Source organism: Fusarium verticillioides, chromosome 5, assembly GCF_000149555.1.
Source record: "Fusarium verticillioides 7600 chromosome 5, whole genome shotgun sequence".
Classification (NCBI taxonomy): Eukaryota; Fungi; Ascomycota; class Sordariomycetes; order Hypocreales; family Nectriaceae; genus Fusarium; species Fusarium verticillioides.
In genome coordinates, this window is record NC_031679.1 from 2683020 (window position 1) to 2695191 (window position 12172).

Genomic DNA, 12172 nt, shown 5'->3' on the forward strand with positions numbered 1-12172 from the left:
TCATTAGTGTGCCATATCATTCGTCATTCGCTCAGATATGCCACCGGTCAACGAGCGGTGTAAGTCAGCTTCCAAACACCAACACGCAATAGGAATTGTTGGTACCGATCTGTATATGTTCTAAGATCTTATCCTATTCCAGATATAGTAATTCATTCATTATTGATTAAAGTTTCCCTGTAAAAATCAACCTTGAGCCCTGAGCATCCACTGTCAAGGCACATATGTAATGATAGCTTCAGTATGAGCGTGGGCTTCTCCAGCGCATGGTTTCCGAAGCCAATTTCTCAATGCAATACCTCACAGAAAATGAAAACTCCTGCTTTAGTAGTGTATTCATTCCACATCAGGGCCGTAAGAAATTAGACTGAAGAGCGGATATGCCAAGCAGGAATCTACAAGGTTGATCCTCCATCTGCGCAGGATCAGACCAGAACCGGTAAGTTTGATGGGAGATGACCCCGGAACGACATGGAGACAAGCCAGGCTTTTTAAACGAAAACCATCAAAGTCAGTATATGCTTTGGAGGATTCAGTTGGGCTCCTCTAGGTTTGAAGGATTAAACGAGGTCTTGGCTGAAGGGCTGAATGTGGAGTTTTTGCTGGCTGAGAGTTGCATCGCTTCGTGTGTCAAGGCGCAGTTGTAGTTGTATATATCTGTGAACTCCTGACTCTCTCTTGAGTGAGAACGGTTCTCTTGATTTTGGCTCTTTTGGCTCTACCCTTTCTTCTCAAGTCCTGCTGCTGTTGGCATCATCCTAACAAAGTTGCATACCCTCTCACAGCCGACACTCGTTACTCTTGAGATCAACAAAGGCTACCAGATACTTAACTTACTGGAAAACAATATATAAACTCAGTATACTCTGTGCGGCATCGTCATCATGGGCATCCTCGACGATCTTATTCCCAGGCCTACGGCTCCTCCAGCTACGAGAACACTCAAACGACGAGCAGTAACTAGTAGTCAAACAACGACCGAGGAAATTACTATCACAATCGCCCCAGATAACACTTGCGGATACATCTCAGAACGGCTTGGGGCCAGCAGAGCGTGTCCGCTTAACGACTGGTGCTACTTCTTCCCAGCCGTGCCAGCCCAATCGTTCACAAACGGTGGTGTTTTATGCTGTGGAGAAACATCTTGTCAGTACCACGCAACATGTATAAACTCGGAGGAGTACTTTGTGTCGAGTAAATGCGATGGTGGTTGCGAGGTTGACAACTACACTCTGAAATGGTAACTCACCCCCCTATATATCATCTATCATATATCATACATCATCAGGCATAGGTACTCAACAATGCCATAGTACAGACTCGGCATCTCCTTACTGTAACACTGTATCATGGGAGGGAAGCACCTTCGATTATTGGTGCAACGACCTTGATATCTCTACAGCACAAAGCGCCGCTCTCACCTACAAGGGCCAAACATCACGAGAGTTTGGCACCATTAATGAGCGAGACTACAGCTCTCTGTTGTCTCAAATGACCGAAGCGCAAACTGAAGGCAGTGTCAATGTTGAAGCGACAGGGACAGGAACAGCAACATCTAAAACTGCTGCTACCGAGACAAACAGAGATAGGGGCAGCTCAGGAACACCAGTAGGCGCAATTGCTGGAGGAACAGTTGGCGGTGTAGCAGCACTCGCTCTCATCGGCGTGGGAGTGTTTTTCTTCCTCCGCCGACAGAAGAAGAAGAGCAAAGCTTCAGATTCATCAAACTACCAACAAGCACCTAGAGGTGACAAACCGGGATGGAGCCAGCAACAACAACAGCAACAGCAACAAGGCGGCTACTACTACTACGATCCAAATTCGCTATCTGCGGGTTACAATGGAAGCCCAAATGGTCAGTATGGATATCAACAGCCTGCTATTCATGAAGCTGGCGGTGAGGCCGTGGGGAGCATCCCTCAGGAACTTCCAGAGAGTGGACCTGGGGAAAAGAAGCCTGTAGAGCTTGCTTGAGCGTTGAAGAGGCTTGATTTTCGTGCCTACCGTATACTGAAATGATTCAGTCCTTAGTTATACCTTGACCTGTAAATACATACCCTCTTCATTAATGCCTCGACCAATCCCTCAACCATCTGCAGTCCTGCACCCCCGAAGGCCCCGCCCCACTACCGACTTAGCCGGTCACTGGCCCGAAGAACCCCGAGTAACACGAGGATGTTGCCCATGCGCGGTGATTGATGTCCATTACGTCCTCTTTTATCCCGGTGGTCATCTTCCGCGATTTTATGCGACTGCGGTAAGGTTAGGGTTTTAAGCCGAGAAATACCTCAGTTCAATAACCAAGAGGATTAATTGGTTTATTGCCGCGGAGGTGGCTGGATAAATCTGTATAGGAGAGAGTGTCCGGGATGGGCCTGAAGATTTTGGGGATGAATAGACAAAATAAGGTAGTCAAGCAATAAACAACATATAAACTGAAAATCAACCAGACAGCAAACTAAGTTGTTCAGATGTGAGGTTTGAGTCTAAAAGTAAGGCACGCCAATCATATCCCTTACCGGCTCGCCAATCTAAGTACTTATGCGAGGTCCCGATGTTGTTCAATCATGAGATAGTCTACATATATACCTCGACCAACTAACATCCCGAATCACTGAACATGAAGCTCTGCAGAAACAACTACGACAATGTCAGTTGGACTCTTTCACGGGATATGTCATCATGTCATGTTCCTCAACAGTCTCATTTCACTTGTTCACTAGGTAGCGACTGGTCAGGCTGCATCTGCACCATCATTCACAATGGTTTCAAATATCATCCTCACCCGTGGCATCATCATCATCATCATCATCGGGGTATTCTTCGTCGCCAGAACCTTTCTCGAATAGCCATAACCTTTTCTTTCTTTCTTTCTTTCTTTCTTTTTTTTTTTTTTTTTTTTTTTTTTTTTTCAGAAGAAGCTCATCCTCTTCTTCTCTCGTTGCAAAGGTTGTTATCCTAGGCAATCCCAGGACCGGCCCACTCCTTGCGTTTGAGTTTACGACTGGCCTGAAGCTCCTGAAGCTTGGTCGCGAAACCGCGAGAAACATGGCCAATGAACTTGGGACGATCACGAAAGTCCTCCATCGTCTCAATCCAAGCTTTGTAGCTGACCCCCTCGCAGAAGTAGGTGATCATCCGGTCGCCAATCTCAACCTGGGAGCTGTGCCGCATGTCAAGAGCCTCGTAGCCGTCGGCAAAGTCGCGCATGAGTAGTTTCTGCGTTCCCTGGTCGGCCTCGGTACGGTGAAGGGCGCGGTGCCCATTACCGATGGCGACGTCGATGCAGCGGCTGATGAAGTCCCCCATGCTGGGGCTGATGAAGCGGTCGCAAAGCTTGTAGACTTCGACATAGTCTCGCATAGGAGTCTTGATAGGTGCTGCCTCGGGATTCTGGGCAGGACGGGGAGGCGCATGTGGGACAATAGAGGAGTGACTGTAGGCGACCCCAATGTAGAGACCTAGATATCGCGCTTCTATGTCCTCGTCATCGAAGTTAACGCCTCCCCTCTTGGCCTCTTCAAAGCGACCGTTGAAGCAGCCTTCGAAGTACTCCGAGTTCTTGGTCAGGACGTTCTTGGCGACTCGGAAAATTTCGCCTTTCACCTTGAGCTCGACTAGCTGCTCGTCATTCCTGTGCATGCATATAGGTCAGCGACACTTATTCCCCAGCGCAAAATTTTAATAGCCTCTGGGCTCAGGGCGAAAGAGAAGCGCCTACTTGAGAAGCCAGGAGGTGCGATAGTCCGTGAGAATGCCAGCAGACTGCTCATCGGCAGGGTCCTCCTTAGGACTGACACGGGTACGGGGCTTCTTTCGCGGAGGTGCCATGGCGATGTCAGAAGGAGTTGTTTTGCTTAATGTAAGTGGGGCGTGTGAATATCAAGAAAGAATTCAGTCGAGTGCGCTTTCACTTTGCAAGTGATGCAGAGAAGGTGAAGAGAGCAGAATCTTGGTGTGAAGCAAAGTGTAGTTTGATATTGCTAGCCATCGCTCGCAGCGATGCTTAAGGTAACTGAAGTCGGAAAAAATGTTAGTATCCATAAGAAGTATCTGGATTTGTTTCCAAAATACCTTGGTTGCCAAGTGAGTTCGTGATGTTGTGTTGTCGTTGCTAGGTCAGGTTGGTGGAAGAAAACACACACAGCCTACAGGCACCTGGTCGGCACTGCACATTTGTTAGCAGTGGAGGGAGGTAAGGAGAAACCGTCTATGAGACTTGCCAATTCTCAGTCCATGAGGGTCTCCATTGGGTCGCCTCTATCAGAATGTGCCTAATAGGAGAGCAGAGTGTTAACAATCCTGCCACATCTTCGCTGGAGGTGTATATGAGGCCATGGTAATAATCTGCTGGTTAAGATCCATTAGTCAGTCAGGCAACGTCTTCAAGAAGCAGCAGTAGAGGCCGAAGCTTCAATGGAAGAGTGATATCGTGAAAAAGAAACGCTGTACATTAGAATTGAAGCAACGGCAAGAGTTAAGGTATAAGTGGGTTCCTCAAGCCACAGGTACAGACACTGCTCGCCCCTGCCACCAGCTGCTGAGGAAAGTGCCAACACCAAGACTTTCACTTGGCTCGTACTTTCCGAATCGTGACCTTCTGTTCATCGCCAAGTTCCCATCCAACATTGTCCTTCTCTTTCAGTTCATCCCACTTGCGACCAGTAGCAAACTCCAAGAATGGCAGATCCACGTTGAAATACGACCTTGAAAAGCATTTCAGAGTGTGAAGTCTCAAATCGTCGTCGGCCCACTCCATCAACTTCAAGCAGTGTCGGCTGACTTGCTTCTTCGAGAACTGCCATGAGACATAGTCGTCGTGCGCCAGCGCCTTGAGTATCAGGTCCAGTTTCTTGTTCCTGATGTTGAAGTCTTGTCTGATGAAATATGCCTCCGTCAGGTCCCTACGCCGACATGCGGCATCCAGCATGAAATAACCGGCAATTTCCTCGATCTCACTATGAACCATGGGTGTCCATACAGCCATGTATCGAAGAAGGTGTAGAATCGCCGGGTGATATGATTCGGGATGCTTGGCAAGAATGGACAGACGGATAGAGAAGATGTATGCTTGGATCGAAAAAAGATCAGCTCTTTTTGTAGCCACCAACCCTTCTCTAAGCTTTCTCAGTGCCATTAGGACATCCTGCAGAGATTTGGTATTGTCAGGATCCTCAATGGCTGCCAGCATAGAAGTCGATGGTCCACTAGACGGTATGATAGAACGGAGGGCTTTCAGAGTGCCACTTAGAGCAGAGGATGCAGGCGACGCGGCAGCATTGACGGAGTCTGGGTCAGGAGTTTGAGAAGAACCAGCATCATTTGTAGCTGAAGCTTCAGGGGCTGGTATTGAAGACGGCGCTGCTGCAGAAGTTGCCGTGGAAGACTGTCTGTATCCAGGTGGAGGTCTGGTATATGGTGTTGCAGGAGTTGGATCGACTGCTCTTATATCTAGAGCTTCGAAACTCCGTATAATCGAGTCCTTGTCACCGGCTTCTGTGCAGAAAGCAAGGAAACGTGAAATTATCTGATTATAATACCACTCTTGGGTCTCGGGGTTGAGTAAGCTGTCTCTGGTCAGCCTTTCTATCTTGTCTTGTGGGAACTGATCAATCTCGCAAGTCTATAGATAACATTGACCGCTTAATACGCACCTGTCATCACCCTTAGAAGGAAGGCCAATGCTTTGTAGCGGATCCTGCTCGACAGGTTTCAATCTCCCCCAGGGGCCCGATAGCATCCTGTTACCTCGGCCTCGACGAACCATTTCGTGCACAAATGAGCCGCCTTCGATGTCAGAAAAGGACTCGGATTGAAAGTGCAATGCCTGAAGCCTCGATTCGAAATAACTGCGAGCCTCATTGGCAGTGCGAAGCACAGAGTCTCATCGACTACGGATACCTAGGTACAATAAAGGAGGAATGAAGCCAGTTGCTGTGAAGACCTGAGGTTGACAGTGGGGTAGCTTTCAAGGACCCCGCGATCCACTGTTGGTTCCTGCGTCAGTCTCGGCTTATCAAAATGATGAGAGCCCGTGGAAAGCTAAAAGACTTGGTTGTGCCTTGAATAATCTGGGACTATTTTTATTTCAAGTGAGTAGGGACGAGGCTATGTAAGTAGAAAAACGAATCTATTTTCTCTCATCCGTTATCATGCCGACGAGCCAATTGCTGGTAGCTTCGCATAGTACCAATATTATACCGAAAAGGAGAATAGGTCAGGTAGCTACTACAAAGTGGTGGCTCATACAAATCTCTAATCAAAACCAAATCACTGAGATTAAAAAGTGCTACTTCTAGAAGTCTTGCTATGTGCTCGTCCTTTTACGTGGGTATCATTATCGCCAGAAAGCCTTTCTTCCCATCTGCTTCCCTAGCCGCCACCATTCCAACATGTCATGAATCCAATTTCATGGTCTCTTCTCATCCATGGATACGGTCGGCTAGTGTCACCTTGTCCCAGTTCTTGGGTCCCGCGGCCTCATATTTGCCAGACTTGGAGATGACTCGCCCAAGGCCCTGGTGGATCTCGGCCTGGAAAGGTCCGAATGGGCACTTCTCACCATCGATGCTGATATAGCCGTCCTCTTGATCCCGTGGAATGATGCGGTAAGCTGAGATCTTCTTGTAGGTGACATGGGGGTTGTCAAACAGCTTCTCAGCTTCAACATCGAGAAGGACCCTGATAGCTGTGAAGAGAGGCAGATCACCGTCGATAGTGACGAGGTCCATCAAACCATCCGAGATGAGTGAGGCAGCGAAGAAGGGAGCATCAGGTGACATATAAGCCATCTATGACAGTCAGTATTGTTCCAAATGCAAGGGCTATTTTCAAAACTCACGTTACCAGCGTAGAATGTGCCAACGTTGTCATAGGGGATCAACTCCCATCCTTCAGGGAGATCATCCTGGATCGTGCCATACTTCAACGGCGGCAAACCTGCATCTTCAGCTATGGGGTCTGCATCAAGCTTCTTAGCTAGATGATTCAGACTCGTAGAGCTTGCGTGATGCTTGTAATGAGCCTTGACATCGCCCTTGTCTTCGATCTCCACCTTGACAGCCAGGTCAAAGGGATAGCACTTCTTCTTAAACATGCGCTGAACGACACCGACCTCGAAACGCGCACTGCCCATCCATCGCATATGCTCTGTGCCGAGATCACATTCTGCAATGAGGCCGAGCGTCTGGGATAGGAACGAAATGATGCGGTTGTGGCCACTAGTGACTGATACCAAATCCATCGGAGTCACGACACCCTTGATGATGGCGAGGGCGGCGAAAGAAGGTCGATGAGATCCGTACAAGTTGCAAGAGAATGCATTTCCTGAGCCACAAGGGATATGGCTGACAGGCATCGTAGAAAGCGCTCTTGCAGCATCGGGTCGCTTAGCAAGGCCGTTGAAAATCTCGTGCGGTGTTCCATCACCGGAACATGCCATGATAGTATCGTATCTGGACAAGTCGGCGTTTTGCGCCAGTTCAACGGCTTCTCCACCGTGCTTCAATATCACGGGGTCAATCGGCATCTTTGCAGCCTGGAAGAGCGGCTTCACCTCTGTCTCCCACTGCTTGATAGCACCGCCAGGACCGGAGTTCGGGTTGATCAACACGTAGGCGCGTTTCTGAGACTGCGCATCACCATAGGCGCGTGTCATGAGAGTCTTGACGAAAATCTCGGCTGGTGTACCGCTGGTCGACTCGTCGTCCTTGGCAAGCGTGAAAACCCATTTCTTAGGTTTGATCAATGTCTTCGAAGCGTGATAGGCGTAGTCGATTATGATCTGGTCATTGGAGAGCTCGGCCCAAAGGACGTTGTAGAAGGGTATGCTATTGTTGGGAGCGGGTTCTGCAGAGAAGCATGATCAGTAAGTGTCTCCATATTGTCTCGTATGACAGTTCTGAATGCTTACTGCCAGAGAAAGGAGCACAGGAGGAGCGAGTTGACTTGTTTGCAGCAGGGTCTGTTGATGATCAGTCGAGGACTTGGCGTCATTGTCTTGTCCAAAAGATCCGCACCGTTGAGCTCCAATCCTTCGATTCCAATGGTCAACTTCATCTTGCCCTCCAAGAGGAGCAACATTCCAATGCCTTCGTCCATTTTTCGATCAACCTCCGTGTTTATTGAAGCTGATGTCAGCCAGCAATGAGCTTATCGATTGTGTTTATATCCAACACCTTTAAAACGCTAAGGTAAGGGGCGGGTGCAAGGGTTAGTTCGATGGTCGCGATTCTGATTAAAAGATCGCGTACTGTATGTAGAAGCAACAGACAGATTGGATAATGGAAAAATCGAGAAAATGAAGGACTAGGGCAGCTCGCTCTGGCGACATAAAAAGGAAAGACCAAAATCCAAGGCCTCTGATAACGAGCGTATGTTTTGGAATGTTTCCGTAAGGAGTTGCTTTCTTTAGGATGAATCGGATTACGCGGATGCCCGTTGAACCTAGGCTGTTGATCTGCGGGGGGTCGCATCCGAGATTACAGACCTAAAGCCCCTGTAAATGCTTGCATTCGCGATGTCCCTAAAGAAGTCAATTGCGCGGGCACCTGCTGGCAGCTGGCAGCTGACAGTTTAGAACCAGTAGTTAGTGAGTGCCAACAGCGCCTGAGTGTAAGACTCGGTGGGGCTATTGTGTGGAACTGCCAGACGGTGCCACGGTAAGATAACCAGAGATAGTCCGTATCTAGTCACCCAAACTCCACACTAGCTGTAGTATTCGGTGGCCGCGGAGCCACGAGATATCTTTGAAGACGTCGATTTGACTTCGACACAAGGAAGTATTGCCGTTACGGGCTTACCTCAGATTTTTCATCACTTCTGATGTAACTAAGATCTCAGTTCCCCAGAGATTAACGGCTTCTTCTTGTTTAGCCAATGTATTCGACCAATGAGGCTGACAGCGGCATGCTTGTTCTACACGATGGATGGATGGTTTAACTTTTCCCCATGTTCCCAAAACTCCATTTCCCCGCCATACTTCGGAGTCATTCCTTGCGCCAGACTGTCCTTCCTTCTCCTTCCCTAACCTTTTTCTAACTTGAACTGGAACACCTCGGAATCGCAGCCTCGGTTACATGCATCTATATGGCCAATGTCATTCAGCATCATCATCATCATCCCATGTGCTGAACCCCCACGAACTTTTTCAAGTATCAGCAAGTAAGAAAGTAAGCAACGCCCCTTTATGCGAGTCTCGTCACGTCAGGGAACTTCTCCTGGGCCGCCTTCTTGTATGCTTCCACCTGAGCACTCCTCCAGCCCTTGAGCACCTGAAGACCCTCGATGGCGTCCTCATAGGTCACATCAGGGATATCCAAGATGCCAGAGACAGCCTCCTCGCTCTTGACCTTATCTTGGCCCAGTACTCTCTGTGCCTTGACGGCGGAAAGAACATGTCTAGGGCTACCCTTGTTGGCAGCAAGGAACTCGTCGTTGAACTTGACGAGATCGGTGGAAGGGTCCACTGCCTTAAACTCAGTCTTCAGCACCTCCAAGACCTTGGGCTCAATGTCGGTCGCAGTCTTCAATAGCTGAGCAAACGCTACAGTATGTTCATGCACCCTGGGTGACTTAGGGTCAAGTTCTAGGGCAGCTGTGAGACAATGTAGAGCAAGAACGTACTTCTCTGTAAGAGGAACGGGTCAGTAAATAAACAGATAAAAACCTGGCAATCTATGGTATTAAACTTACTGCGACGCATATAGACCTCAAAGCCAGCGAATTGGGCGTTAATGTTCTTGGGGCTGAATTGTAGTAAGGGGTTAACGAACTTCATGGCATCCCCGAGAGGGTCGGTGGTTTCGGCGAGTTTCAGTCCGAATGGATCGTCGTCCTGCTTCTTGACTTCTCCATCCTTATCCTTGCCCTTGTTAGGGTCTTGCTTGGCTTGCAACTCGGCAGCCTCTTTTTCGAGACGTTGCTGCTCCTTTCTGGCCTTCTTGGCAGCCTTCTTCTTGGCTAAAGCATCCTCAGCGTCCTCTCCATCGGCACCGTTGACACCGTTTGCGGAAGGCTTATCGGCCAGCTTGAGGTAAACTTCGATCGCATCCAGAGCAGCTCTTGAGAAAAAGGGGTGATCACGGACGTGGTCTTCCCATCGCATCATATCGATGTAGGCTCGGATCTGGCCCTTGCGTAGAGAAAAGCTGTGGAAATCGAACTGGTCCTCCTGCCACACCTCGAAGATGTTGAAGATTTGCTGGAATCGCTTAAGAGCAAGGGCAACATTACCTTGTCGAGCATATGCCTCGCCGTCTTCTGTCAAGAACCAGACACTCTGCATATCCAAAAGATCCGCCAAGGGGCCACCAACAGTTTCTGCGCGAGTGAAAAGGCCGACTGTCTTGAGAGCCTTGTCGTTTTCGTTGTTGCGAAGCTGGTACTTGGCTGCCTTTGTGTTGATGTATCTATCCTTAAGATCGAGCTTCCTGGCTCGATCCATTGCCTTGGAGGCTTCTTGTATGTTTCCGCCATGCTTGATGATTCGTGCCTTGGTCATGGCAAAATCAACGCTCTTGGGGTCCTTCTCGATTGCCTTCTCGACGTACTCCATGGCTTTTGTCAAGTCGCGGCTGAGATGGTAGTTGTAGTGCTGTGCGAGGTAGTACAGTGCTGCTGCTTCTCCTTTATCCTTACTTTCCGAATCAGCACCCTGCGAGTTCAAATAGTTCTCGGCCAGTTCACGGAGGGTGTCCTTCTTGAATGAGTCGGAGTAAAGATGCTTAAGATTGGCAAAGGTCGATGGCACTCCCTTGTTAAGCATCAACGTCAAATAGGCCTCAGCAGCCTGCTTGAAGTCGTCGCCTATTAACGAGTTAGTACTGGTTGCTGGCTAGTGTCTTGATTGGATTTACCTGACAAAAAGTCCAGTGGCAACCGGCGCGCAGCATCGCAACGAGGGGACTTCTCCGCATACTCGTCGTAGACAGCCTTGCGAGCCTTGGAATCGCCCTCTGATACCTCCATGACTTCCAAGAGCTTCTGGTAGTATGCGGGGTGTTCCGAGTTGCGGTCAAGGAGAGCCCGGTAGGCCTTCGCAGCTTCCTCCTTCTTGTCCAACTTGTGAAGATACTCGGCGCGAGCCTCCATGACAGCCAATCGATCGAGGTTTTGCTTGGCAGCCGTGTTGAGATGCTCGAGTGCACGCTCGTAGTCCCCTTGCTCCGCAATTAGAGAGTTCTTGTACATGATTGCTTCTGAGTGCTCATTGTCGAACTTCGAGGGCTTCGCCTTCAAAGTTTCCTCATATGTATTCATGACCTTCTCGGCTTCAGCAGGGTTTCCTGAAAGGTGATGAGCAATGGCGAGCGCAGTCCAGCTTTGGCGCATTTGGGGTCGGGCCTGGAGCATGGCGGTTCGACTTTGGATGTATCCTTGGTAGTCGCGGCATTGAATTTGCAGAATAGCCAGATCGCGCTGAATTTGTGCCGACTCAGGCTCTAGTCGCAGAGCAAACTTGTAAGCCTTGATGGCCTCCTCGAAATTCTTGTTTGCCCGGTGCAGCAGGCCATACACGTGCCAGCAGATGTGCGACTTCATATCCATGGTTAAAGCTTCCTTTCCCAATGCAAAGGCTTCTTCCGTTTTGCCCTGGGAATTCAAAATCAAGGCCTTCATCGCAGTGGTGTCTCCATGTTTCGGATGCTTCTTGAGAATAAGCTCGGCCGACTTGAGACCACGCTTATATTGCTTGTCCTCATAGTATCGAATAACGGAGCGGAAGAGCGAGGCCTCCTTGGAGGCAAGAGGTTGCGGCATCGTGATTATAGCGAACAGTTCTAGTCTTGGGACCGTAAAGAAGTCGTGAGCTAGTTAATTGCGGCCGGCGTCCGTTGTCGGCGAGGATTATAAGCTCCCAGCAGGATCGAATGAGGGGTGTGTGGGCTAGGAGGAGGAAGCGGTACAGAGAAGCTTTGACGAGACAAAAACCTCGCCAGGAGATGATGACAGGAGGGTAACGAAGGGTAAAGAGGCGGCTTCCCTGACCGGCGATTGTGGAGAGATGTCGTGTAAAGCTGAAGCTGCTGTACCATACGACTTAGGGTCGAAATGATGTGGACAGGAATTGCTACGGTAGACCGGCAATTTCTCGGAGGCTGCCCGTGGTGGGTTGCTGAGTTATGAGGAAATGGTCGTTTTGGCGGGGCAGTTTAGGACCCATGACAGCATG

At 49.3% G+C, this 12172-nt stretch overlaps 5 protein-coding genes across 5 annotated transcripts; 1 reads left to right on the plus strand and 4 right to left on the minus strand.

Annotated features, from left to right (window-relative positions):
* Positions 1-884: 884 nt before the first annotated feature.
* FVEG_08916 (hypothetical protein) lies at positions 885-1974 on the plus strand (the record flags this gene model as incomplete). The annotated part of the gene is made up of 2 exons (XM_018897802.1): positions 885-1240; positions 1314-1974. 2 exons carry the CDS (start codon positions 885-887, stop codon positions 1972-1974), a joined length of 1017 nt encoding a protein of 338 aa, XP_018755552.1.
* Positions 1975-2958: 984 nt separating this feature from the next.
* Positions 2959-3831, minus strand: FVEG_08917 (hypothetical protein; the record flags this gene model as incomplete). The annotated part of the gene is made up of 2 exons (XM_018897803.1): positions 2959-3634; positions 3722-3831. 2 exons carry the CDS (start codon positions 3829-3831, stop codon positions 2959-2961), a joined length of 786 nt encoding a protein of 261 aa, XP_018755553.1.
* A 736-nt stretch (positions 3832-4567) lies between these two features.
* On the minus strand, positions 4568-5767 carry FVEG_08918 (hypothetical protein; the record flags this gene model as incomplete). The annotated part of the gene is made up of 2 exons (XM_018897804.1): positions 4568-5567; positions 5655-5767. 2 exons carry the CDS (start codon positions 5765-5767, stop codon positions 4568-4570), a joined length of 1113 nt encoding a protein of 370 aa, XP_018755554.1.
* Positions 5768-6422: 655 nt separating this feature from the next.
* Positions 6423-8100, minus strand: FVEG_08919 (sphingosine kinase; the record flags this gene model as incomplete). The annotated part of the gene is made up of 4 exons (XM_018897805.1): positions 6423-6791; positions 6842-7848; positions 7913-7963; positions 8019-8100. 4 exons carry the CDS (start codon positions 8098-8100, stop codon positions 6423-6425), a joined length of 1509 nt encoding a protein of 502 aa, XP_018755555.1.
* Positions 8101-9185: 1085 nt separating this feature from the next.
* FVEG_08920 (acetyltransferase) lies at positions 9186-11760 on the minus strand (the record flags this gene model as incomplete). Its single annotated transcript, XM_018897806.1, has 3 exons — positions 9186-9628; positions 9694-10806; positions 10857-11760. 3 exons carry the CDS (start codon positions 11758-11760, stop codon positions 9186-9188), a joined length of 2460 nt encoding a protein of 819 aa, XP_018755556.1.
* Positions 11761-12172: the final 412 nt, after the last annotated feature.